The sequence below is a fragment of the Ornithorhynchus anatinus genome, chromosome 1 (genome assembly GCF_004115215.2).
Source record: "Ornithorhynchus anatinus isolate Pmale09 chromosome 1, mOrnAna1.pri.v4, whole genome shotgun sequence".
Classification (NCBI taxonomy): Eukaryota; Metazoa; Chordata; class Mammalia; order Monotremata; family Ornithorhynchidae; genus Ornithorhynchus; species Ornithorhynchus anatinus.
The window spans coordinates 184,161,270-184,189,153 of NC_041728.1; the positions used below are offsets into that span (position 1 = coordinate 184,161,270).

At 57.6% G+C, this 27,884-nt stretch overlaps 1 protein-coding gene across 1 annotated transcript; it reads left to right on the forward strand.

Annotated features, from left to right (window-relative positions):
• Window positions 1-2,693: 2,693 nt before the first annotated feature.
• On the forward strand, window positions 2,694-27,668 carry STEAP3 (STEAP3 metalloreductase). The gene is made up of 6 exons (XM_029075780.2): window positions 2,694-2,722; window positions 16,522-16,572; window positions 21,353-21,864; window positions 23,978-24,505; window positions 25,587-25,751; window positions 27,306-27,668. The coding sequence occupies exons 2-6, from the start codon at window positions 16,566-16,568 to the stop codon at window positions 27,579-27,581; spliced, it is 1,488 nt and encodes a 495-aa protein (XP_028931613.1). The 5' UTR covers window positions 2,694-2,722; window positions 16,522-16,565; the 3' UTR covers window positions 27,582-27,668.
• The last annotated feature ends 216 nt before the right edge of the window (window positions 27,669-27,884 follow it).

Here is a 27,884-nt window from a genome sequence, read left to right on the forward strand (position 1 = left end):
AGCAACCCCTTCCTCCGGCCCGGGCCCCAGCTGGAGTGGACAATCCCAGGGACCCAGAGCTGGAGGGGCCGGAGGGGCCGAGGGGTCACCGCGTCCAACACCCTGCCTCCGGCCAAGCAGCCGGGTGTGGGGTGGGAGGACGGGCCCTAACGTGGATACCGCCTGGAGCGAATATAATAATGTTGGTATTTGTTAAGCGCTGACTATGTGCAGAGCACTCTTCGAAGCGCTGGAGTAGAGACAGGGTCAGGTTGTCCCACGTGAGGCTCAGGGAACTGAGGCCCAGAGAAGTGAAGTGACTTGCCCACCGTCACACAGCTGACAAGCGGCAGAGCTGGGATTCGAACTCATGACCTCTGACTCCCAAGCCCGGGCTCTTGCCACTTCTCTGTGGGAAGCACTTAACAAATACCACCTATATTATTATTATTATTAATAGGAAAGGCCTGGGTTGGGGGGCTGGGGCAGGGGAGTACCAGGATATGGGGAAGCCTAAGAGTGGGGGTGCAGGCCAGGGTGTGGGGAGGCCCGGGGGGGCAGGTTGGGATGTGGGGGGGCGGGGGGGCAAGGGGGAAGAGGGGAGACCCCGCCTCTCGTTTCCCAAGCATTTAGTGTCTTGCTCTGCGCACAGAAAGGGCTCAATAAATACCATCGATAACTGATTGATTTCGAGATCAATTGGACTTGGACCAGCCCGGAGTAAGCGGGGGGGGGGGGGGGGGGACCCATCCGGAGCTGGAGGCGGGGAGGGGATGGGGAACCCTTCGGGGGTCGGGGGGTCGAGGGGGAGGGAGGGAGCTAAGGGGCCCCAAGCTCCAGCCCCGACAGCTTGGGCGGAAAACTCCCTTCCCTTCCCGTGCCTCAGTTTCCTCATCTGGAATGTCGGGATTCAAAATTGCCCGGCAGCGTGGCTTAGTGGAAAGAGCCCGGGCTTGGAAGTCAGAGGACGTGGGTTCGAATCCCGGCTCTGCCACTTGTCTGCTGGGTGACCTTAGGCAAGTCACTTCACTTCTCTGGGCCTCAGTGACCTCATCTGGAAAAGGGGGGATGAAGACTGGGAGCCTCACGTGGGACAACCTGATCACCTTGTATCTACCCCTGTGCTTAGAACAGCGCTTGGCACATAGTAAGCACTTAATAAATACCAACATTATTATTATTACTATTACAAGCAGATCAAGTTGGGCCCAGTCCCTGTCCCGTGTGGGGCTCCCAGACTCCCTCCCCATTTTCCAGGTGAGGGAACTGAGGCCCAGGGAAGCGACGTGGCCAAAGTCACGCAGCCCGGAGGCGGGATTAGAACCCACGACCTCTGACTCCCAATAATGTTGGTATTGGTTAAGCGCTTACTATGTGCCGAGCACTGTTCTAAGAGCCGGGGTAGATACAGGGTCATCAGTTCGTCCCTCGAGAGGCTCACAGTCTTAATCCCCATTTTACAGATGAGGTAACCGAGGCACCGAGAAGTTAAGTGACTTGCCCACGGTCACACAGCTGACAGGTGGCAGAGCCGGGATTAGAACCCGTGACCTCTGACTCCCAAGCCTGGCCTCTTTCCACCGGGCCACGCTGTTTCTCTATATGGCGGTAATAATAATAATAATAATGATGATGATGGGATTTGCTGAGCGCTTACTATGTGTGCAGCACTGTTCTAAGCGCTGGGGGGAAGCGAGGTGATCAGGTTGTCCCACGTGGGGCTCACAGTCTTCATCCCCATTTTCCAGATGAGGGAACTGAGGCTCAGAGAAGTGAAGTGGCTTGTCCAAGGTCACCCGGCAGACACGTGGTGGAGGCGGGATTAGAACCCACGACCTCTGACTCCCAAGCGCGGCCTCTTTCCACTGAGCCACGCCGCTTCTCCTACCGTCCTCTCATTCGTTCCATCGTATTTACGGAGCGCCCACTGGGGTGCAGAGGACTGTACTGAGCGCTTGGCACGGACAGAGTGGGCCACAGAGAGAGACGATGGCTGCCCAGGCGTTTGGTCCAGCGTTGTGCCCGCAGTGAGGGTCCAATAGGTGGGCTGGAATGAAAGTGGTGGGGACGGGGAGGAAGAGGCGGCGAGCGGGAGGCCCAGCGTGGCTCAGTGGAAAGAGCCCAGGCTTGGGAGTCAGAGGTCACGGGTTCGAATCCCGGCTCTGCCCCTTGTCAGCTGGGTGACTGTGGGCGAGTCACTTCACGTCTCTGGGCCTCAGTTCCCTCATCTGTCAAATGGGGATTAACTGGGAGCCTCACGTGGGACGACCCGATGACCCCCTATCTACCCCAGCGTTTAGAACAGTGCCCTGCACATAGTAAGCGATTAACAATAACTATTATCATTATTAAAGAGCCCGGGGTTGGGGAGTCCGAGGTCATGGGTTCGAATCCCGACCCTGCCACTTAGCTGTGTGACTGTGGGCCAGTCTGGTCACTTCTCTGGGCCTCAGTCATCTGTCAGAGGGGGATGAAGGCCGGGAGCCCCACGTGGGACAACCTGATGACCTTGTATCTCCCCCCAGCGCTTAGAACAGTGCCCCGCACATAGTAAGCGCTCAACAAATAGGAAGAGCAGGCCCGGGGGCGGAGGGCCGGGGGGGCGGAGCGGGGCCTGCCCGTTGTCGATTAGGGCGGGAGGGGCTCCGGGAGCCACGTGGTCCCCGCCGACCTCCCCCCGCCCCCCCCAGGCTCCGCCCGGGCCCGGCCCGGCCCGACCCTCCCCGCGGGACCCCAGGACAAGGTGAGAGGGGCTCCCGGAGCCCCCCGGGGAGCTCCCCCTGACTTCCTCCGGGCAGCCCCCCGGACTGACCCCTGCCCCCTCCCCAGGGATCCCCCCCGGACAGACCGCCCCCCTTTCCCCCGGACTTGTCCCTGTGACCCCCGGACTGCCCCCTGCCCCCTCCCCAGAGATCCCTCCCGGACAGACCCCCCTCTTTCCTCCGGACAGGCCCCTGTGACCCCCGGACAGACCCCTGCCCCCTTCCCAGAGATCCCCCCCTGGACAGACCACCCCTTTCCCCCGGACTTGTCCCCGTGACCCTCGGACAGACCCCTGCTCCCTCCCCAGAGATCCCCCCGGACAGACCCCCCCCCCGTCTTTCCTCCGGACAGACCCCTGTGACCCCCGGACAGACCGCCCCCCTTTCCCCCGGACTTGTCCCTGTGGCCCCCGGACAGACCCCTGGCCCCTCGCCAGAGATCCCCCCCGGACAGGCTCCCCTCTTTCCTCCGGACAGGCCCCTGTGACGCCCGGATAGACCCCTGCCCCCTTCCCAGAGATCTCCCCGGACAGACCGCCCCCCTTTCCCCCGGACTTGTCCCGGTGACCCCCGGACAGACCCCTGCCCCCTCCCCAGAGATCTCCCCCGGACAGACCCCGCCCCCCGTCTTTCCTTCGGACAGACCCCTGTGGCCCCCGGACAGACCCCTGGCCCCTCGCCAGAGATCCCCCCCGGACAGACTCCCCTCTTTCCCCCGGACTTGTCCCTGTGACCGCCGGACAGACCGCCCCCCTTTCCCCCGGACTTGTCCCTGTGACTCCCGGATAGACCCCTGCCCCCTTCCCAGAGATCCCCCCGGACAGACCCCCCACCTTTCCCCCGGATTTGTCCCTGTGACCCCCGAACAGCCCCCCCCACCTGACCCCTGTGACCCCCGGACAGACCCCCTCTTTCCCCCGGACTTGTCCCCGTGACCCCCAGGACCCCCCCCTTCCTCCGGACAGATCCCTCCCCCCTCCCCAGAGACCCCCCCCCCCCGCCCCCGCCAGACCCCCGGGACCCCCGGGACAGTGGGGAGGGGGGGACCTGGCGGGGGGACGGGGCCACGTGCGGCCCGAGGGGCCCGGGGCGACCCCCGCCCCTGTTCCGGGACCCTGAGAGGCAGAAGCCCCCGGGCTCTCACCCCGGCTCCGTCTGCCGGGTGACCCTGGGCAAGTCACTTCCCTGGGCCTCAGTTCCCCCATCCGTAAAGTGGGGGTTGAGACCGCGCTGCCCACGTGGGCCGGGGACCGGCCCCAACCCGATTAGCTTCTGTCTCCCCGAGCGCTCAGTACAGCGCCTGGCACACAGTGAAGCACTCAACAAATACCGTTATTATTATCATAATGTTGGTATTTGTTAAGCGCTTACTATGTGCAGAGCACTGGGGTAGATGCAGGGTAGTCAGGTTGTCCCACGTGGGCTCACAGTCTTCATCCCCATTTTCCAGATGAGGGAACTGAGGCCCAGAGAAGTGAAGTGACTTGCCCATTATGATGATTGGGGGGGCCCCCCTCCCTAGAGAAGCCATGGGACTCCCCCAGGTTTATGGGTGGGGGGGGCTCCCAGCTGTGATAATAATAATAATAATGGTATTTGTTAAGCGCTTACTCTGTGCCAAGCACTGTTCTTAGCACGGGGGAAGATCCGAGGTGATCAGCTTGTCCCACGTGGGGCTCACAGCCTTCATCCCCACTTTCCAGATGAGCTCACCGAGACCCAGAGAAGGGAAATAATGTTGGTATTTGTTAAGCGCTTACTAGGTGTACTATGTTCTAAGCGCTGGGGTAGATACAGGGGAATCAGGTTGTCTCATGTGAGGCTCACAGTTAATCCCCATTTTACAGATGATAATAATAATGTTGGTATTTGTTAAGCGCTTACTTGTGCCCAGCACTGTTCTAAGCGCTGGGGTAGACACAGGGGAATTGGGTTGTCCCACGTGGGGCTCACAGTCTTAATCCCCATTTTACAGACGAGGGAACTGAGGCACCGAGAAGTGAAGTGACTTGCCCAAAGTCACCCAGCTGGCAAGTGGCAGAGCTGGGGTTCGAACCCATGACCTCTGACTCCCCAACCCGTGCTCTTTCCAAAAGTCATAGAGCTGACAAGTGGGAGAGTCGGGATTAGAACCCACAACCTCTGACCCCCAAGTCCGGGCTCTTGCCACTAGTCAAGAGAAGCAGCGGGGCTCAGTGGAAAAAGCCTGGGCTTGGGAGTCAGAGGTCATGGGTTCGAATCCCAGCTCCGCCACTTGGCAGCTGTGTGACTTTGGGCCGAGTCACTTTGCTTCTCTGGGCCTCAGTTCCCTCCTCTGGAAAATGGGGATGAAGACCGGGAGCCCCACGAGGGACAACTCATCACCCTGTATCTGTCGCAGCGCTTAGAACGGTGCTTTGCACCTAGTAAGCGCTTAACAAATGCCAACATTATTATGAGGCCATGCTGCCTCCCTCTGGGGTCCGACCCCCGCCCCTCTCCATGGGGGTCTGCACCGGGGGCTTGGTGGGAGCGGGGAGGAAGCCCCCCCAGCCCTGGCTCTGAAAGCGACCCCCCCCCCGGGGGAGGCGAGGCCAGCGGGCGCCAGGAGGGAAGTTGCCCTGGCCGGACGACCCCTCCCCTTCCTTCCCACCCCACCCCATCCTGGACGGCAGCTCCGGGACCCCCTCCCTTCCCCCCCAATTCCCTCACGCCTCCCCCACTGCCCCCCGCTCCCCCCCTCCTCTCCCAGCCCCCCAAAAGCCCGGGGTCCCGCGGGGGCGAGGGGAGCGGTCCTCTCCCAGAGGACCAACCCGACCCCCTCCGCTCAGTCACTGATTTAGAGAAGCAGCGTGGCTTAGTGGAAAGAGCACGGGCTTGAGAGTCGGAGGTGGTGGGTTCGAATCCCGGCTCCACCACTTGTCAGCTGTGTGACCTTGGGCAAGTCACTTCACTTCTTTGTGCCTCAGTCACCTCATCTGTAAAAATGGGGATTAAAAACTGTGAGCCTCACGTGGGACAATCTGATGACCCTGTAGCTACCCCAGCGCTTAGAACAGTGCTCTGCACATAGAAAGCGCTTAACAAATACCATAATTATTATTATTATGAATTATAGTATTTGTTAAGCGCTTACTAGCGAAGCAGCGCGGCTCAGTGGAAAGGGCCCGGGCTGGGGAGTCAGAGGTCGTGGGTTCTAATGCCGGCTCCGCCGCTTGCCAGCTGGGTGACTCTGGGTAAGTCACTTTACTTCTCCGTGCCTCCGTGACCTCATCTGGAAAATGGGGATGAAGACTGGGAGCCCCACGTGGTTCATTCCAAGCGCTTAGTCCAGTGCTCTGCACATAGTAAGCGCTCAATAAATACTATTGAATGAATGACAACCTGATGACCTTGAATCCCCCACAGCGCTTAGAACAGTGCTTTGCACAGAGTAAGCGCTTAACAAATGCCAACACTATTATTAGAACAGTGCTCTGCACGGAGTAAGTGCTTAACAAATACCAACTTCATTATTATTATCTACCCCGGTGCTTAGTACAGTGCTAGGATAGAGCACTTAACAAATACGTTCTTTAAAAAAAAGAGGACCTGGGTTCTGATGCCGCCTCCCCCACTGGTCAGACAAGTCACTTCACTTAGAGAAGCAGCATGGCTGAGTGGAAAGAGCCCAGTCTTTGGAGTCAGAGGACGTGGGTTCGAATCCCGGCTCCACCGTTTGTCTGTTGTTTGACTTGGAGCACGTCACTTCACCTCTCTGTGCCTCAGTGACCTTATCTGTAAAATGGGGGTGAAGACTGTGAGTCCCACGTGGGACAACCTGATCACCTTGTATCTACCCCAGCGCACAGAACAGTGCTCTGCACATAGTAAGCGCTTAACACATACCGTTATTATTATTTTTCGGGAACTCAGTTCCCTCATCTGTAAAATGGGGATTGGGACTGTGAGCCCCACATGGGACAGGGACTGGGTCCCACCCGATTGGCTTGTACCCATCTCAGTGTTTAGTACAGTGCCCTGCACGTAGTAAATGCTTCACAGATACAACAATTATTATTATTTGTGCGACAGGGACTGTATGTGACTCGCTTATCTCGTCTTTATTCCCAGTGCTTAGCGCAGTGCTTGGGGCGCTATAAATGATTAACAAATGCCACAGTTATTACTATCTGATGAGTTCCTTGTGGGCAGGAAATGTGTCTGTCTGTGGGGCCAAGTGCTCAGTACAGTGCTTTGCACACAGTAAGTGCTCAATAAATACAATTGAATGAAGGAATTATCCTCCATCTACCTCAGCGGTGAACACAGTGCTCTGCACAGGATCTGCACTTAAAGCAGCTGGTAGGTGTATGTGATGGTGTTCTAGACGGTGAGCCCGGGGTGGGCAGGGATTGTCTCGATTTGTTGCTGAATTGTACTTCCCAAGCGCTCAGTACAGTGCTCCGCACGCAGTAAGCGTTCAGTAAATACGGTTGAATGAACCGTGTGCCGAGCCCCGTTCTAAGCGCTGGCATAGATACAGGGTCATCGGGTTGTCCCACGTGGGGCTCACGGCCTTACAGATTTTACAGATGAGGTAACCGAGGCCCAGAGAAATGGAGTGGCTTCCCAAGGTCACTGAGCCGACCAGCGGCTGGGGCGCGATTAGAACCCACGTCCTCTGCCTCCCCGGCCCGGGCTCTTGCCAGTAAGCCACGCCGTTTCTTGGAGTTGGCTTCCTAGCTCCGTGCGGGTGCGTGTTTGTGTATTTTTGGGTGTGTGTATAGCTGGGGAGGGGGGTGGCCGGGGCAGAGGGGCAGGATCGTAGCGGGCCCAGGGCGGGCGGGCATTGGGCTCGAGGCCCAGCGCACGGGGGTGCCAATGCCCGCCTAAACTGACGCGCTTGGGGAAATTAGAGAAGCAGCGTGGCTCGGTGGCAAGAGCCCGGGCTTTGGAGTCACAGTTCATGAGTTCGCATCCCAACCCTGCCACTCGTCAGCTGGGTGACTGTGGGCGAGTCACTTCACTTCTCTGGGCCTCAGTGACCTCATCTGGAAAATGGGGATTAAGACCGTGAGCCCCAGGTGGGCCATCCTGATTCCCGTGTCTACCCCAGCGCTTAGAACAGTGCTCGGCACCTAGTAAGCGCTTAACAAATACTTTCGTTGTTCAAATTGCTGGCGGGCGGAGGAGGAGGAGCAGGAGGAGGAAGAGGAAGACGTGGGCGGCGTTGACCCTCCTCATTGCTGGGGGACAAGGTTGAGGCGGCCCGGCCCTGCCCCGGCCCGGCCCTGCCTCTGCCCGCCAAGAAAGGAAGGTGGTTTCCCTCAGGCGGATCCACCCTCACCGGCCCGCTTTCTTGCGGGCACGCTGTGAGAAGCAGCGTGGCTCAGTGGCAAGAGCCCGGGCTGGGGAGTCAGAGGTCGTGGGTTCTAATCCCAGCTCTGCCACTTAGCTGGGTGACCGTGGGCGAGTCACTTCACTTCTCTGGGCTTCAGTGACCTCATCTGGAAAATGGGGATTAGCCGTGAGCCCCACTTGGGACAACCTTGATGACTCTGTATCTCCCCCAGTGCTCAGGACAGTGCTCGGCACATAGTCAGCGCTTAACAAATACCAACGTTATTATTATTATCGGCTGTGTGCCTTTGGGCAAGTCATTTGGCTTAGTGAAGAGAGCCCGGGCTTGGGAGTCAGAGGACGCGGGTTCTAATGCCGCCTCAGCCACCCGTCTGCTGTGTGACCTTGGGCAAGTCGCTTCGCTTCTTTGTGCCTCAGTTCCCTCATCTGTGGGGATTAAAACCGGGACAACATGTGGGGCAACCCGATGACCTTGTAGCCACCCCAGCACTTAGAACAGTGCTCAGCACATAGTAACCGCTTAATAAATACCATAATTTTTAATGATCATTACTATTATTAGAGAAGCAGCGTGGCTCGGTGGCAAGAGCCCGGGCTGGGAAGTCAGAGGTCGTGGGTTCTAATCCCGGCTCCGCCACTTATCAGCTGTGTGCCTTTGGGCATGTCGTTTGGCTTAGTGAAAAGAGCCCGGGTTTGGGAGTCAGAGATCAGGGGTTCTAATCCCGGCACCGCCACTTGTCCACTGGGTGACCTGGGGCGAGAAGTCACTTAACGTCTCTATGCCTCAGTTACCTCATCTGCAAAATGGAGATTAAAAATGTGAGCCCCATGAGGGACAACCTGATGACCTGGTATCTACTCCAGTGCTTAGAACAGTGCTTGGCACATAGTAAGCACTTAACAAATACCATCATCATTATTATTATTATTATCATTATTAATAACTTCTCTGCACCTCAGTTACCTCATCTGTAAAATGGGGATTAAATATTAACAATAATAATAATAATGAAGGTATTTGTTAAGCACTTAACTATGTGCCAGGCATTGCACTAAGACTGTGAGCCCCACGTGGGGCAACCTGATGACCTTGACCTGTTGACGTGGGACAACCTGATCTACCCCAGTGCTTAGAACATTGCTTGGCAGATAGTCAGCGCTGAACAACTCCCATCATCATTATTATTATCAGCTGTGTGACCTCGGGCAAGTCACTTCACAGCGTGGCTCAGTGGAAAGAGCCCGGGCTTTGGAGTCAGAGGTCACGAGTTCAAATCCCAGCTCTGCCACTTGTCAGCTGGGTGACTGTGGGCAAGTCACTTCACTTCTCTGTGCCTCAGTTAACTCATCTGTAAAATGGGGATGAAGACTGGGAGCCCCACGTGGGACCACCTGATTCCCCTGTGTCTACCCCAGCGCTTAGAACAGTGCTCTGCACATAGTAAGCGCTTAACAAATACCAACATTATTATTACTTCACTTCTCTGGGCCTCAGTCTCCTCATCTGTAAAATGGGGTTGAAGACCGCGAGCCCCCCCGTGGGACAACCTGATGACCTGTATCTACCCCAGCGTTTAGAATAGTGCTTGGTACATAGTCAGCGCTTAACAAATACCATCAGTATTATAACTGCGGGAAAAGAGAGAGGAGGAGGCGGGGATCGTTGACTCTCCTAGAGAGAAAAGGTTCATTAGACTGTAAGCCCGTCGATTAGACCGTAAGCCCGTCAAAGGGCAGGGACTGTCTCTATCTGTTACCGATTTGTCCTTTCCAAGCGCTTAGTACAGTGCTCTGCACATGGTAAGCGCTCAATAAATACTATTGAATGAATGAGGGCAGGGTGGTTTACCTCAGCCGGTGCCACGCTCTCGGGCCCGCTGTCCTGGGGAGCAGAGAGCGGGAGAAGAGAGAGGGAGAGGGAGGAAGAGGCGGGTGTCGGTGACTCTCCTCGTTGCTAGGGGTAAAAGGGTGATCTTGCCCTGCCCGTCCCCGAGCGAGGGTGGGTCACCTCGGCCGGCTCAAGGCTCCCGGGCCCGCTGTCCTGGGGAGCGGGGATGGGGAGAAAGGAGAGAGACAAAGGAGAGGAAAGAAGAAGTGGGACTCATTGACTCTGCTCACTCCTAGGGGGATAAGGTTATTATTTTTATGGTTATGGTATTTAAGTGCTTACTATGTGCCGCGCACCGTTCTAAGCGCTGGGGGAGATACCAGGTCATCAGGTTGTCCCACGTGGGGCTCACAATCTTCATCCCCGTTTTACAGATGAGGGAACTGAGGCTCAGACAATAATAATAATAATAATGCTGGTATTTGTTAATGCACTGTTCTAAGCACTGGGGGGAAACAAGGTGATCAGGTTGTCTCACGTGGGGCTCACAGTCTTAATCCCCATTTTACAGATGAGGTCACTGAGGATCAGAGAAGCTAAGTGGCTTGCCCAAGGTCACACAGCAGACAAGCGGCGGAGCCGGGATTAGAACCCACGTCCTCTGACTCCCGAGCCTGGACTCTTGCCACTGAGCCCCGCTGCCTCTCAGGTTGCTGTGGCCTTGCCCGGCCCTGCCCGCCATGAAGGGAGGACGGGTCACTTCAGCCCGGGTCCGTGCACCCAGGCCCGGGAAGAGGAGGCGGGAGCTGACGGTCCACTCTGTGCCGAGCACTGTGCCGAGTGCTTGAGAAAGTCCAGTGGACTTAGTAGACATAATCCCTGCTCTTAAATGCTTGGTACATAGTAGGTGCTAAACAAATGCCGTAATTATTATTAATAGTAATTACGGCATTTGAAAAGTGCTCACTATGTGCCAGGCACTGTACTCGATGCTGGGGTGGATCCAAGCAAATCAGGTTGGACGCAGTCCCCGTCCCACATGGGGCCGTCTCAGTCCCCATTTCACAGATGAGGTAAAAGAAGTAAAATGCGCAGGTCACACGGCAGACAAGTGGCAGAGGCAGAATTAGAACCCATGACCTTCTGACTCCCAGGCCTGGGCTCTACCCACTAGGCCGTGCCGCTTTCCTATAATAATCATGATAATACTAATGATGAGCTGACAATCTACCGTGTTACGAGGACTGCCCAGGGACTTGGGAGAGTCCGAAAGAGTTATCCGACCCAATCCCTGCGTGGTCTAATGGGTAGAGCCCGGGCCTGCGAGTCAGAAGGTCATGAGTTCTAATCCTGGCTCCACCCCTTGTCTGCTGGGTGACCTTGGGCTAGTCACTTCACTTCTCTGGGCCTCCGTTCCCTCATCTGGAAAATGAGGATTAAGACCGTGAGCCTGACGGGGACTGTATCCCACCCAACTCATATTTACCCCAGTGCTTAGAACAATGCCTAGCACAAAGCATTATTATTAATCCCTGTCATCAAGGAGTTGACAGTCTAGGGCGGGGAAGGGGAGCTCTAACAATAATAATAATAATATTTGTGGTTTTTGTTAAGCGCTTACTATGCGCCAAGCACTGTACTAAGCACTGGGATGGATCCAAGCAAATCGGGTTGGATACAGTCCCTGTCCCACGTGGGGCTCGCGGCCTAAATCCCCATTTTCCAGATGAGGGAACTGAGGCTCAGAGAAGTGAAGCGGCTGGTCCAAGGCCACACGGCAGACAAGTAAGTGGCGGAGCCGGGATTGGAACCCGTGACCTTCTGGCTCCCAGTAATTTCCAGACGGGAGGAAGTAATAGAGTTTAGGAGTTAAGTACACATGTTGCAAGGGTTTGTGTACGTAGGAGTGTGAAAGTCCTTAAGTGCTCAGAAGAAGAGGAAGTGCCGAAGCGCCGGCCGTTGGAAAGATCAAATGGGGAGAGGAGGAAACCACTTGGGAAAATCCCCTAGTCCCTCTAGGGAGAGGGGTGAATTGCCCGATCAATCAGTGGTATTTATTCATTCAATAGTATTTATTGAGCGCTTACCATGTGCAGAGCACTGTACTAAGCGCTTGGAATGTACAGTTCAGCAATGGATAGAGACAATCCCTGCCCAATGACGAATTGAGCACCTACTAATAATAATAATGTTGGTATTTGTTAAGCGCTTACTATGTGCCGAGCACTGTTCTAAGCGCTGGGGTAAACACAGGGGAATCAGGTTGTCCCACGTGGGGCTCACACTTAATCCCCATTTTACAGATGAGGGAACTGAGGCACAGAGAAGTGAAGTGACTTGCCCACAGTCACACAGCTGACAAGTGGCAGAGCTGGGATTCGAACTCATGAGCCCTGACTCCAAAGCCCGTGCTCTTCCCACTGCGCCACGCTGCTTCTTCAGCTACTAGGCGCAGAGCACTGTCCTAAGCGCTTGGGAGAATCCAACACCTCAGAATCAGCAGCCATGTTCCCCGCCCGTAACGAGTTTACAGTGGGTCAGTCGATTGTATTTATTGGGCGCTTACTCTGTGCAGAGCACTGTAGTAAGGGCCTGGGAGAGGCCAACAGAACAAGAAACAGATTCCTTGCCCACAGTGAGCTGACAGTCTAGGGGGATGGGAAGAAGAAGGGAGCACCCATCTGGAAGGAGCAGCAGATGGGAAGAGGGAGGGAGCAGCGGATGGGACGAGAGTGGGAGCACCAGATGTCAAAAAGGAGGGAGCAGCAGATGGGAAGAGAGTGGGAGCACCAGAGGGGAAACAAGTGGGAGCATCAGAGGGGAAGAAAGTGGGAGCACCAGATGGGAAGAAAATGGGAGCACCAGAGGGGAAGAAAGTGGGAGCATCAGAGGGGAAGAAAGTGGGAGCATCAGAGGGGAAGAGGGAGGGAGGGGGCCCCCTCCTCCCTCCCCGGCCGCCCTCCTCCTCCAGCCCGGCCCGCACGCTCCGTTCCTCTAACGCCAACCTTCCCGCTGTCCCTCGATCTCGCCCGTCCCGCCGCCGACCTCTTGCCTACGTCCTGCCTCTGGCCTGGAACCCCCTCCCTCCTCATATCGGACAGATCACTACTCTCTCCCTCTTCAAAGCCCTTCTGAAGACTCGCCTCCTCCAGGAGGCCTTCCCTAAGCCCCCCTTTTCCTCTTCTCCCGCTCCCTTCTGCTTCGCCCCGACTTGCTCCCTTTATCCATCCTCCCTCCCGGCCTAAACCCCACATGGTAGTTATCTGTAATTTATTAACTTACGTATATTAATGTCCGTTTCCCCCGCTAGACTGTGAGCTCATTGTAGACAGGGAAATGTGTCTGTGTGTTGATATAGTGAACCCTCCCAAGCGCTTAGTACAGTGCTTTGCACACGTTAAGCTCTCAATAAATACGATTGAATGAATGAAAGAGGGAGGGAGGACCAGGCCAGGGGGAGGATGGGGGTGAGTGGCCAGCGGTGGCTGGAGAGGAGCGAAGAGTGCAAGCTGGGGGGGTATGCGAGAAGGGTGCCTCGATCCATCTATCAGTGGTATTCGTTCATTCATTCAATCGCATTTATTGAGTGCTTTCCGTGTGCAGAGCACTGTACTAAGCGCTTGGGCGGGGACAAGAGAACAATAATCAGATCCATTCCCTGCCCACCACGATCTGACAGTCTAGAGATGAGCTGACTGAGCGCTTACTGTCCACAGAGCACTGTACTGAGCACTTGGAGAGTACATCAGAGTTAATAGACAAGATCCCTGCTCTCAAGGACCTGATAGTCTCCTATGTGGCGAACCACTGTACTGAACGCTTGGGAGAGGACAATAGCGTTAGTAGATATGATCCCTGCCCCTAATGAGCTGGACATCTATTTTTTTTTTTTTTAATGGGATTTTTTTTAAGGACTTACTATGTGCCAGGCACTGAACTAAAACTAACTCGCTTCCCCTCTTCAAAGCCCTCCTGACAGGTCACCTCCTCCAGGAGGCCTTCCCACACTGAGCCCTCCCATTCCCTCCGCTCCTCCTCCCCTCCCCATTCCCCCTCCTCCCGCCCTCTGCTCTTCCCCCTTCCCCTCCCCTCAGCACTGGGCATATTTGTATATATTATTTATTACTCTATTTATTTTGTTAATGATGTGTCTATCTCTATGATTCTATTTATCTTGATGATACTGACGCCGGACTAATGTTTTGTCTTGTTGTGTCTCCCCCGTTTAGACTGTGAGCCCGTTGTTGGGCAGGGATTGTCTCTATCTGTTGCGGGATTGTCCATTCCAAGCACTTAGTATAGTGCTCTGCACACAGTAAGCGCTCAATAAATACGATTGAATGAATGAATACTAAGTGCTGATGTAGATACAAGAGAATCCAGTTGGACACAGTCCCTCTCATTCATTCATTCAATCGTATTTATTGAGTGTTTACCGTGTGCTTACAGTCTTCATCCCCGTTTTACAGATGAGGGAACTGAGGCCCAGAGAAGTGAAGTGACTTGCCCAAGGTCACACAGCAGACAAATGGCGGAGCCGGGATTAGAACCCAGGTCCTTCTGGCTCCCAGGCTCCGTCTTTAGCCACCAGGCCATTCGGCTTATTGGGAGAGGACAGTAGAGTTGGTAGACATTCATTCATTCAGTAGTATTTATTGAGCGCTTACTATGTGCAGAGCACTCTACTAAGCGCTTGGAATGGACAATTCGGCAACAGATAGAGACAATCCCTGCCCACTGATGGTCTTACAGTCTAGTTGGGGGAGACAGGCAGACAAAAACAATAGCAATAAATAGAATCAAGGGGATGTACATGTCATTAACAAAATAAATAGGGTAATAAAAATCTATACAAATGAGCGGAGGAGCACCGGGCTGAGGGGAGGGGAAGGGAGAGGGGGAGGAGCAGAGGGAAAGGAGGGGAAAATGATCCTTGCCCTCAAGGAGCTCACAGTCTTGAGGGGGAGACAGACATAAATATAAACTACCAAAAGTCAGTCAATCAGTAGTTTTTTATCGAGCGCTTACTCTGTGCAGAGGACTGTACTAAGCGCTTGGGAGAGTCCAATAGAACAATATATCAGACCCATTCCCTGTCCACAGAGAGCTCACAGTCTTGATGGGGAGACAGACGTGAATAGAAATAAATAAAATGACAGAGATAATAATAATAATCTTGGTACTTGTTAAGCGCTTACTATGTGCAGAGCACTGTTCTAAGCGCTGGGGGAGACACAGGGGAATCAGGTTGTCCCACGTGGGGCTCCCAGTCTTCATCCCCATTTTACAGATGAGGTCACTGAGGCACAGAGAAGTTAAGTGACCTGCCCAGAGTCACACAGAGATGGACATAAGTGGTGTGGGGCCGGGATGGGGGGAATGAAGGGGGCAAGTCAGGGCGACGCAGAAGGGAGTGGGAGAAGAGGAAAGGCGGGCGCAGTCTGGGAAGGCAGCTTGGAGGAGATGGGCCTTCAGGAAGGCTTTGAAGGCGGGGAGAGTCATCGTCTGTGGGATTTGAGGAGGGAGGGCGTCCCGGGCCAGAGGCGGGATGTGGGCGAGAGGTCGGCACGGAGATAGACGAGACAGAGGCCCACTGAGAAGGTGACCAGTAGAGGAGAGGAGCGGAGCGTGCGGGCCGGGAGGAGGAGGAGAGCGGCCAGGGGAGGGAGGAGGGGCGACCTGACGTCCGGCTTGAAAGCCGACGGTGACCGGTTTTTGTTTGATGCGGAGGTGATCGGGCAACCCCTGCAGGGTCTTAAGGAGTGGGGACACTGAATGGTTTTGTAGAAAAGTGATCGGGGCGGCTGAGTGAAGTATGGAGCGGGGAGAGACAGGAGGCAGGGAGGTCGGCGAGGAGGCCGATACGGTCATCACGGCGGGGAGAGGAGAAGTGAGTGGATTAACGTGAGAGCAGTTTGGAGGGAGAGGAAAGGCGGATTTTAGCCACGTTGTGGAGGTCCTTATTGAAGGCCCATCTCCTCCAAAAGGCCTAAGCTCTCCTTTCCTCTTCTCCTGTCTTCTCCTGCTGAGTCCCATTCATGTCCATAGCTGTCATTTTATTTATCTGTATTGATGTCTGTCATCCCTTCATTCAGTCGTCTTTCTTGAGCGCTTACCGTGTGCGGAGCACTGTACTAAGCGCTTGGAATGGACAATTGGGCAACAGAGACAGTCCCTGCCCAATGACGGGCTCAAAGTCGAAAAAGAGGAGACAGCAAAACAAAACAAGTAGTCAGGCCTCCATACCATCAATACCATGTCTACCCGCTCACAACCGAAAGCGCGCTCTAGGCAAGGAATGCCACTTTTTATTGTTGTATCGTATTTTCCCAAGCGCTTAGTCCAGTGCTCTGCACCCAGTAAGCGCTCAGTAAACACGACTGAATGAATGAATGAGGTGGAACCGACAGGATTTACCGATTCGAGCCGGCAGCACCTTCTCATCGGCTCCTGCTTCAGGATCCGGGGTCCGGGCCGGGGCTCCTCTAGACGGTCAGCTCCTTGTGGGCAGGGAATGTGTCTGTTTATCGTTCTGTCGTCCTCTCCCAGATGCTTAGTACAGTGCTTTGAACACAGTAAGCGCTCGATAAAATGACCGGGGTCCCTGATGTGCCGCTTCCTCTGTTCCAGGTTTCCAGGCCCACCCCGGGACCTCCGTGAGCGTCGCAGCGGCCATGACAGGTGGGTGTCACCTCCCCCGGAGGACGCTAGGCCCGGCTTGCCCCCCGAGCCGGCCGCGTCGCCGGACAGTCGGACGGACGGACGGCTGCCGCCCGCCCCCACAAAGTCGGGGTACCCCACCCCCCGGCTCCCATCCCCCTCGGGCGCTCCGGACCTGCTTCTCCTCAAGTCCTGCCTTCCTCTCTTCTCTCCTTTCCTTTCTCCTCTCCATTTCCCCTCTCCCCTCCCTCCCCTTTACTTTTCTCCTCCTTCCCCTCTCCTTTTCCCCTTCCTACCCTCCTCGTCCTCTCTCCTCCTTGTAGCTCAGTGAGAAAATCATAGCCGTGGGAGTCAGGTCATGGGTTCTAATCCCGGCTCCGCCACATACCTGCTGTGTGACCTTTGGCAAGTCACTTCACTTCTCTGGGCCTCAGTTCCTTCACCTGTAAAATGGGATTAAGACCCATTTGAAGAGCCCTATGTGGGACAGGAACTGGCACATAGAACAGTGCTTGGCACACAGTAAGTGCTTAGAGAAGCGGCACGGCTTACTGGAAAGAGCACGGGCTTGGGAGTCAGAGGTCATGGGTTCGAATCCCAGCTCCGCCACTTGCCAGTTGCGTGACCTAGGGCAAGTTTACTTCACTTCTCTGTGTCTCAGTTACCTCATCTGTAAAAAAAAAAAAAAAAAGGGGATTAAAAAACGTGAGCCCCACGTGGGACAATCTGATTAGTTTAGAACAGTGCTCTGCACATAGTAAGCGCTTAACAAATACCATAATTATTATTATTAAGAAGTGCCATTATCATTATTCTCCCCTCCCCCCCGTTTTCTCTTCTCTCCTTCCTCTTCCCGCTCCTCATCCTCTCTTCTCTCCTTCCTCTTTCTCTGCTTCCTCTTTCTCCCCTCCTTGTGTCCTCTCCTCTTCCTCATTCTCTCTTCTCATTCATTCTTTCATTCAATCGTCTTTATTGAGCACCGACTGCGCAGTACTCTTGGGAAAGTCCATTACGGCAATAAAAAGAGACAATCCCTGCCCACATCAAGCTCACAGTCTGGGGGGCCCGGGGGAGACAGACATCAATACAAGTAAATAGACATCGATATAAATAAAACGACATATAGAGACATAAGTTCTGTGGTGGGAAGAGGAGGGAAGAGCAAAGGGAGCGAGTCAGGGGGACGCAGAAGGGAGGGGGAGATGAGGAAAAGGGGGGCTTAGTCTGGGAAGGCCTCTCGGAGGAGGTGGGCCTTCAGTAGGGCTTTGAAGGGCGGGGAGAGTCATCATCTGTGGGATTTGAGGAGGGAGGGGGTTCCGGGCCGGAGGCGGGACGTGGGCCGGGGGTCAGCGTCCGGACAGGCGAGCCGGAGGCCCGGGGAGGAGGTGAGCGGCGGCAGAGGAGCGGAGTGTGCGGCCCAGGATGGAGAAAGAGAGAAAGGAGGGGAGGGAGGAGGCGGCCAGGGGATGTAATTTCCTTGCTTCTGACTGAAAAACTAAAGGACATGTGTTTTGGGGGGCAAATGGTTGGAATAACTACAGAAAAGAAACATCCAAAACCATCAACCGCTAAGACTCACAGTACTTCTCCCCTTCCCCTTTCTCCCATCCTCATCCTCTCTTCTCCCCTTCTCTTTTCTCAGTCAGTCATTTGTATTTGAGCCCTTACTGTGTGCAGAGCACTGTACTAAGCGCTTGGGAAAGTGCAGTCTAAGAGGTACATTCCTTCCCTCCTTCTCCTCCTTCCCCTCCCTTGTCCTCTCCCCTTGCTACTCCCTTTTCCTCTCATCTCCTCCCCCGGCCCCGTTTTCCTCTCTGGGCCCCCCGGACACCTCCGATCGGTCACCCAGGTCCCCAGTCACCGCGCCTCGGTGGTCCCCCTGACCTGGCTGGGCCAGGGAGCCCCCCTGGGTGGAGTGGGAATTTCTCCTCTGAGCTTTGCCAGTTTCCCGTCGTGCCCCCCCTCTCCGGCGCGCTTATGTACACACGTGCACACACACGAGTACGCACCACCCACCCCACCCCCGCCTTTGGAAAGCCCCCAGTGTAGATGGGGCAGACAAGGTCCTGCCTCAAACCACCCCCTGGCAGAGAGGCGATGTCACCGTGCCCTGGCATGGGCCAGCCTCCAGTCCGACGCCCGGGCCCATGACCCTTGACCCCTACCCTCCCCGGTCCAACTGCGGCCGCTCTCATCGATCTCCGGGGTTTGTGGGGCATGGGTGAACTCCTTCCAGCCGGACGCCTGCCCGGCCCCAGCTCATGGCAGGCGGATGGTTGCCGGGGGGGTGGGCAGAGATCATTCGGTCAGTCGGTCGTATTTATTGAGCGCTTACTGTTTGCGAAGCACTGTGCTAAACACTTGGGAGAGGACAGTACAACAACAGACACATTCCCTGGCCACAGTAACGTACAGTACAGATGACGGTAATAACTGGAAATCATTTACAGTGCCCCCAAGCACTGGGAACAGAGACAAGATAAGCAGCGTGGCTCAGTGGAAAGAACCCTGGCTTGGGAGTCAGAGGACGTGGGTTCTAATCCCGGCTCCGCCGCTTGTAAGCCCGTCGATTAGGCCGTAAGCCCGTCAAACGGCAGGGACCGTCTCTATCTGTTGCCGACTTGTTCATTCCAAGCGCTTAGTACAGTGTTCTGCACATAGTAAGCGCTCAATAAATACTATTGAATAAATACTATTGCATGTCAGCTGTGTGACTTTGGGCGAGCCGCTTCACTTCTCTGGGCCTCAGTTCCCTCATCTATGAAATGGGGATTAAGACAGTGAACCCCACATGGGACAACCTGATTACTTTGTATCCACCCCGGCGCTTAGAACGGTGCTTGGCACATAATAAGCGCTTAACAAATACCATAATAATAATAATGATAAAAGTCAGACACAGTCCTGTCCCCCAAATGATAATCATTGTGGTGGTCTTTGTTAAGTACTTCCAAAGTGCAGGGCACTGTACTAATGTTGGTATTTGTTAAGCGCTTACTATGTGCAGAACACTGTTCTAAGCGCTGGGGTAGATACAGGGGAATCAGGTCGTCCCATGTGAGGCTCACAGTTAATCCCCATTTTACAGATGAGGTAACTGAGGCCCAGAGAAGTTAAGTGACTTGCCCACAGTCACCCAGCTGACAAGTGGCAGAGCTGGGATTCGAACCCATGACCTCTGACTCCCCAGCCCAGGCTCTATCCATTGAGCCACGCTGCTTCTCCAAGCACTGAGAGAGGTACAAGTCAGTCGGGTTGGACCCAGTCCCCGTCCCACGTGGGGCTCTCAGTCTCGATCCCCATTTTAGAGAGGAGGGAAATGAGGCCCAGAGAAGTCAAGTGACTTGCCCAGGGTCACCCAGCCCAGTGACGATCAGGTGGTGGAAGCAGCGGGGTTTTGAGGGGTGGGGGGCGGGTCCACAGCGTCTCCCCTGTTCCCGGCGGCGGGGCCCCTGGCCCAGCGGAGGAGAGGGGGACGGACACGGGGCCCACCCGCTGCCCGCCCCCTGGCATGGCCCGGGCCTGCTGAGGGGAGATGGGGGCGTTGGCTGGACTGGCGTTCCCGGGAGCGCAGATCAATCAAAGCCTCAGGCGGGGGCGGCGGCAGGGTCATTCATTCATTCAATCCTATTTATTGAGCGCTTACTGTGTGCAGAACACTGTACTAAGTGCTTGGAATGGACAATTCGGCAACAGATAAGAGACAATCCCTGCCCAACCACGGGTCTAAAAGGGTCCCTCACCCCTCCGGGGTCGTGGGGTTAGGGGGGCATGGAGAACCTCACCATTCACTTTATTTATATTGGTCTGTCTTTCTCCCCCTCTAGACTGTGAGCTCGTTATAATAATAATAACGTTGGTATTTGTTAAGCGATTACTATGTGCCGAGCACTGTTCTGAGCGCTGGGGTAGACACAGGGGAATCAGGTCGTCCCACGTGGGGCTCACAGTCTTCATCCCCATTTGACAGATGAGGTCACTGAGGCCCAGAGAAGTGAAGTGACTTGCCCACAGTCACACAGCTGACAAGTGGCCGAGCCGTTACGGATAGAGAATGTGCCCATTGATAGAGTGTACTCTCCCAAGCGCTTAGTATAGTGTTCCGCACACAATAAACGCTCAATAAATACAATTTGAATGAATGAAATAACCCCATTCCCTCGCCCCCTCCGACCTCACCTCGCTGCTGTCCTCCACCCGGCCCGCACGCTTGGCTCCTCAAGCGCCAACCTGCTCACTGTCCGTCTCGCCTATCATTCATTCAATAGTATTCATTGAGCGCTTACTCTGTGCAGAGCACTGTACTAAGCGCTAGGAATGGACAAATGGGTACCAGATAGAGACAGTCCCTGCCCTTTGACGGGCTCACGGTCTAATCGGGGGAGACGAGAACAATAGCAATAATAGCCTATCTCGCCGCTAACCTCTGGCCCGCGTCCTGCCTCTGGCCTGGAACGCCCTCCTTCCTCATAGCCGACAGACGAGGACTCTCCCTCACCCATCAAAGCCTTATCGAAGGCCCATCTCCTCCAAGAAGCCTTCCCTGACTGCACCCCCCCTTCTCTCGCTCCCTTTCTTCATCCCCCCTCCCAGCCCCGCTTATGTCCACGTCCCTCATTCATTTATTCATATTCCACGTCCGTCTCCCCCTCAAGACTGGAAGCTCATCGTGGGCGGGAGATGCGTCCGCCGATTTTTCTGTCGTGCTCTCCCAAGCGCCTAGTCCGGTGCCGTGCACGTAGCAAGCGCTCGATAAATCCGATCCGATGGCCACTGACCGCACGCCCGCTTCTCTCCGCAGCCGACGGGATGTCCGGAGACATGGCCAAGCCCCTGATCGGCCCGCCGGGCGAGGAGAGCGAGGCCGTCCTCCCGCCCCCCCGGTCCCCGCCCCCGGGCCGGGCGGTGGCCATCCTGGGCAGCGGGGACTTCGCCCGCTCGCTGGCCTCCCGCCTGGTGGGCTCGGGGTTCCGGGTGCTGGTGGGCAGCAGGAACCCCAAGCGCGTGGCGGGCCTCTTCCCGGAGGCGGCCTCGGTGGTCCCCCAGGCGGAGGCGGTGGGGCCGGCGGACGTGGTCTTCGTGGCCGTCTTCCGGGAGCATTACCGCACGCTGGGGCCCCTGGCCGCCCGGCTGGCCGGAAAGATCCTGGTGGACGTCAGCAACGCCGGCGAGCCGGGCGGGCCGGCGCCGGGCCCCGGCCAGTCCAACGCCGAGCACCTGGCCTCCCTCTTCCCCGCCAGCTTCGTCGTCAAGGGCTTCAACGGGCTGTCCGCCTGGACCCTGCAGCAGGGACCCCGGGACGGCAACAGGCAGGTACGTGACAGCCGTGGGACTGTACGCACTTCGTACGGTGCCCTGCGCCCCGTAAGCGCTCGATAAATACGACCCAACGGATGGGGTGGGGGGGTGTATTCGTGCGCCTGTGCTCCGGGGGCGGCTCCGCCACTTGTCTGCTGTGTCGGACTCTGGGAACGTCACTTGATTCATTCGTTCGTATTTACTGAGCGCTTACTGTGTGCACAGCACTGGTCTAAGCCCTTGGAAAGTACAGTTGGGCAACCGATGGAGACCATCCCCACCCAACGACGGGCTCACGGTCTAGAAGGGGGAGACAGACAACACTTCTCTGGGCCTCGGTTCCCTCATCTGGAAAATGGCGATTAAGACCGTGAGCCCCGCGTGGCCGATGACCTTTTCATGAATTCAGTCATTCGGTCGCATTTATTGAGCGCTTACTGTGTGCAGAGCACCGTACTAAGCGCTTGGAACGGACAATCCGGCCACAGAGAGAGACAATCCCTGCCCAGCGAGGGGCTCACAGTCTAAAAGGGGGAAACAGACAACAAAACAAAAGAAGCAGACAGGCATCAACACCAACAGAATAAATAGAGTCATCGATACATACATATCATTAATAAAATAGAGTCATAAATAATATATACACATAAAAACAAGTGCTGAGGGGACGGGAAGGGGGTAGAGCAGAGGGAGGGAGTCGGGGGAATGGGGAGGGGAGGAGGAGCGGAGGGAGAGGGAGGGCTCAGTGTGGGAAGGCCTCCCGGAGGAGGCGAGCTCTCGGGGGGGCTTTGAAGAGGGGAAGAGAGGGAGTCTGGCGGAGGTGAGGAGGGAGGGCGTCCCGGGACGGCGGGAGGACGCGGGCCGGGGGTCGGCGGCGGGACGGGCGAGAAGGAGGGAGGCCCGGGGGGGAGGCGAGCGGCGGCGGAGGAGCGGAGTGTGCCGGCTGGGACGGAGAAGGAGAGAAGAGAGGTGAGGTAGGAGGGAGCGAGGGGATGGACGGCTTTGAAGCCAAGAGTGAGGAGTTTTTGCTTCGTGTGAAGGTTGATAGGCAACCCCTGGAGGCTTTGGAGGAGGGGAGTGACAGGCCCGAGCGCTTCTGCAGACAGAAGATCCGGGCAGCGGGGAGAAGAAGTCGGGACTGGAGCGGGGAGAGGAAGGAGGATGGGAGATCAGAAAGGAGGCTTCCTTTCGCTATCTTGTACCTTCTATCTACCCCAGTGCTTTGGACAGTGCTTTGGAATATAGCCCTTAACAAATACCATAATAACAATAGGCATTCATTCAATAGTATTTATTGAGCGCTTACTCTGTGCAGAGCACTGTACTAAGCGCTTGAAATGGACAATTTGGCAACGGAGCAAGGGGGCTGCTAGCGGGAGGGGGGTCCGGGATATCCCCGGGAGGAGGGTCACCGGGAAGGGGGCCGGGAGGGGGAGAAGGGATGCCAGGGTGAGGGGTTGCTGGGGTGGGGGGGTCACCAGAGGGAGGGATCGCTGGGAGGGGGGATGCCAGGGGAAGGAGGTTCCCTGGGGCAGGGGTCACCGGGAGGGGAACCGCCAGGGGAAGGGGTCATGGTGGGAGGTGGTCCGCCAGGAGGAAGGGTCATCGGGAGGGGGGGATTATTATTATTATTATTGTTATTATTTGTATTTGTATTTGTTAAGCACTTACTATTTGCCAAGCACTGTTCTAATCGCTGGGGGGGGTTACAAGGTCATCGGGTTGTCCCACGTGGGGCTCGCGGTCTTCATCCCCATTTTACTCATGGGGTCGCTGAGGCCCAGAGAAGTGACGCGGCTCGCCCGAGGTCACGCAGCGGACAAGTGGCGGAGCCGGGATCGGAGCCCACGTCCTCTGCCTCCCAAGCCCGTGCCGGGGGGAGGGGGACCGCCAGGAGGAGGGCGCGCTGCCGGGGAGCGGTCCTCGAGAGAGGGGGTCACCAGGAGGGGGGCCGCCAGGGGGTGGGGCGCAGAGAGGCTCTCGGCCGGGGGGAGGCCGAGGGGACGGACCAAGCGCTGAGTCGGGCGCTCCGCGCGCAGTCAGCGCGCGACAAATACCATCGAATGACCCAACGGGTGGCCCGGCGTGACCGTCCGCCTTCCGGCCCCCCGGGCCGCCCCCCCCCCAGGTGCCGCTGTGCGGCGACCAGCCCGAGGCCAGGGCCCGCGTGGGCGAGCTGGCGAGGGCCATGGGGTTCTGGCCGGCGGAGGCGGGGCCGCTGTCGTCGGCCTGGGAGCTGGAGGCCCGCCCGCTGAGGCTGCTGCCCTCCTGGAGGCTGCCGGCCCGCCTGGCCCTGCTCCTCTTCCTCGCCTTCTACGCCTACAACGCGGTCCGCGACGTGCTGCATCCCTACCTGCGCCGGGGCCGCGACCGCCTCTACCTGCTGCCCCTGGCCCTGGTCAACACGTCGCTGCCCTGCGCGGCCCTGGTGCTGCTGGCGCTGGTCTACGCGCCCGGCCCGCTGGCGGCCGGCCTGCAGCTGCGGCGCGGCACCAAGTACCGGCCCTTCCCCGCCCCGCTGGACCGCTGGATGCGCCACCGCAAGCAGCTGGGCCTGCTGGCCTTCCTGGCCGCCGCCCTGCACGGCCTCTACAGCGCCTGCCTGCCCCTGCGCCGGGCCCACCGCTATCGCCTCATCGACGACGCCGTCCTGCAGGTGCCCGCCGGGCCGGGGGAAGGTGGGAGGGTCGCCTCGGGCCGGGGCCGCCCGGCCTCCGCGGCGCCCGTCCGCCCCCGCCTCGTCGTGCCGCCGTCCGACAGACCCGGCCCGATGGGCCCGGCCCTCCCGTAGGGGCCGGTGTCCCAGCTCCGGGAACGGCAGGCGTTCGGGCCTAGTTCTCGTGTGACGTTTGGCATTCCGGGCCCGGTCCTCCCATAATGAGAAGCAGCGGGGCTCGGTGGAAAGAGCCTGGCCTTGGGAACCAGAGGTCATGGGTTCTAGTCCCGGCTTCCCCACCCGTCAGCTGTGTGACCGTGGGCGAGTCACTTCACTTCTCTGGGCCTCAGTGACCTCATCTGGAAAATGGGGATGAAGACCGGGAGCCCCACGGGGGACAACCTGATGAGCCTGTATCTCCCCCGGCGCTTACAACGGTGCTCTGCACGTAGTAAGCGCTTAACAAATACCAACATTATTATTATCATTATTATTATTATTATTATTATTAATGGCCGGCGTGCCCAGCCCGGTCCTGCAATATCGGCTGGTACTGTGGGCCCGATCCTCCCATAACAGCCGGCATTTCCCCCCCGGTCCTCCCATAACAGTTGGCATTTCCAGCCCGGTCCTACCCTAGCGACTGGCATTCCCAGCCCGGGCCTCCGGTAACGGCCGGCGTTGCAGGCCCAATCCTCCCCAAATTGCCAATTTCCCCGGCCCGCCCCTCCCGTAACGGTTGGCGTTCCCGGCCCGTTCCGGGGTTCCTGGCCCGTTCCTCCCCAGTGGCCGGCGTTCCCGGCCCGGTCCTCCAGTAACGACCAGCGTTCCGGGCCCGGACCTCCCATGACGGTTGGCGTTCCCGACGGGGTCGTCCGGGCGTGAGGGCCGTCGTCATCTTCGTGTCATTCGTTCGATAGTATTTATTGAGCGTTTGCTATGTGCGGAGCGCTGTACTAAGCGCTCGGAATGGACGATTCAAGCGTCCAGTGGTCTGCGGCGCGGGCGGGCGGGTGGGCGGCCCCCGGTGGGGTGACCGTGTGCCCCCTGCCCACCCCCGCCCGCCTTCCCGTCCCCGCAGGTGGCATCCAACGTGAGCTCGGCCTGGAAGGAGGAGGAGGTGTGGCGGATGGAGATCTACCTGTCGCTGGGCATCCTGGCCCTCGGCCTGCTGTCGGTGCTGGCCGTCGCCTCGCTGCCCTCCGTCGCCGACTCCCTCAACTGGACCGAGTTCAGCTTCGTGCAGGTCGGGGGGCCCTGGGGGGCCGCGGGGGCCGGTCGAGGGGTTGAGCGCTCGGGACAGGGTCCCGCGCGCTTTATTCGTTCGCTGTCGGGTTTATCGAGCGCTTACCGGGTGCAGAGCACCGTACTGAGCGCTTGGGAGAGTCCAATCCAACGATAAAAGGACGCATTCCCCGCCCACAACCGGCCCACGGTCTAGACGCGGGGGAGGACCGGGGTGGACTCCCCTTTTTCCAAGGAGGAAACTGAGTCCCCAGAGGCCCGAAGGGACGTGCCCCCTGGAGGCCCCCGGCAGGCAAGTGGCAGGGGGCGGGATAATAATAATAATAATAATAATGTTGGTATTCGTTAAGGGCTTGTGCAGAGCACCGTTCTAAGCGCTGGGGGAGATACAGGGTCATCAGGTTGTCCCACGTGAGGCTCCCGGTCTTCATCCCCATTTTATAGAAGAGGGAACTGAGGCCCAGAGAAGTGAGGTGACTCGCCCACAGTCACCCAGCTGCCAAGTGGCAGAGCCGGGATTCGAACCCATGACCTCTGACTCCCAAGCCCGGGCTCTTTCCACTGAGCCACGCTGCTTCTGAGAATGAGAATGGGATGCGAAGCAGGGTGGCCTAGTGGGTAGTACCCGGGCCTGGGAGTCAGAAGGACCTGGGTTCTCATCCCGGCTCTGTCACTGGTCTGCCGTGTGTGACCCGGGGCCAGTCGCGTCACTTCCCTGGGCCTCAGTGATCTTATCTGTAAAATGGAGATTGAGCCCGGGTTTGGGAGTCAGAGGTCATGGATTCTAATCCCGGCTCCACCACTTGTCAGTCGTGGGACTTTGGGCAAGTCACTTCCCTTCTCTGAGCCTCAGTGGCCTCATCTGTCAAATGGGGATGAAGACCGTGAGCCCCACGAGGGACAGGGACCGTGTCCAACCCGATTTGCTTCGATCCGCCCTAGTGCTTAGCACAGTGCCCGGCTCATAGTAAGCACTTAGCAAATACCACAATTATTACTATTATTATTATCGATCCTACGTATTGAGAGTTTACCGTGGGCAGAGCTTTGGGGCAAGAGCCCGGGTTTGGGAGTCAGAGGTCATGGGTTCTAATCCCGGCTCCGCCACTTGTCAGTCGTGTGACGTTGGGCAGGTCGCTTCACTTCTCTGAGCCTCAGTTGCCTCAAATGGGGATGAAGACCGTGAGCCCCACGTGGAACAGCCCGATGACCTTGCATCTCCCCCCGCCCTTGGGACAATGCTCGGCACGTAGAATGCGCTTAACAAATAATAATAAATGATGTCGGTATTTGTTAAGCGCTTACTATGTGCCGAGCGCTGCTCTAAGCGCTGGGGTAGACACCGGGTCGTCCCACGTGGGGCTCACGGTCTTCACCCCCTACCGACATGATTATTATTACTGTGCCTGGCACATAGTAAGCGCTTAAGAAATACTATAATAATAAGTGGCGGGGGGCGGGAGGGGAACCCAGGAGCCCGGACGCTCCTCCCCCGGGGCCCCGGCCCGGCGGGAGCGGAGTCCGCAGAGCGCCCCCCCGTGTTTGCCCCCCGCAGTCGACGCTGGGCCTGGCGGCCCTGACGCTGGCCACGCTGCACACGCTGACCTACGGGTGGACGCGGGCCTGGGACGCCGCCCGCTACAAGTTCTACCTGCCGCCCACCTTCACGCTGGCCCTGGTCCCGCCCTGCGGCGTCCTGGCGGGCCGGGCCCTGCTGCTCCTGCCCTGGCCGGCGCGCAGGCTGGCCCGCATCCGCAGGGGCTGGGAACGCACCCGCGCCAACCCCGGCCTGCGCTTCGCCCCGCCCGACCGCTGCACCAGCCACGTGTAGCTGCCCCCCGGGCCCCCCCGGGGACCCCGGGCCCGGCCCTCCGGGAGCGCGGACCCGGCCCTCGGGAAGCACAGATCCTACTCTCGGGGAGCGCAGACCCGGCCCTCGGGGAGCACACGCCCGGCTCTCGGGGAGCACAGACCCGGCCTTTGGGGGGAGCACACACCCGGCTCTCGGGGAGCAGAGATCCGGCTCTCTGGGAACACAGGCCCTCCGGGAGCACAGATCCGGCTCTCGGGGAGCGCGGACCCGGCCCTCGGGGAGCACTGACCCGGCTCTCGGGGAGCACAGATCCGGTCCTCG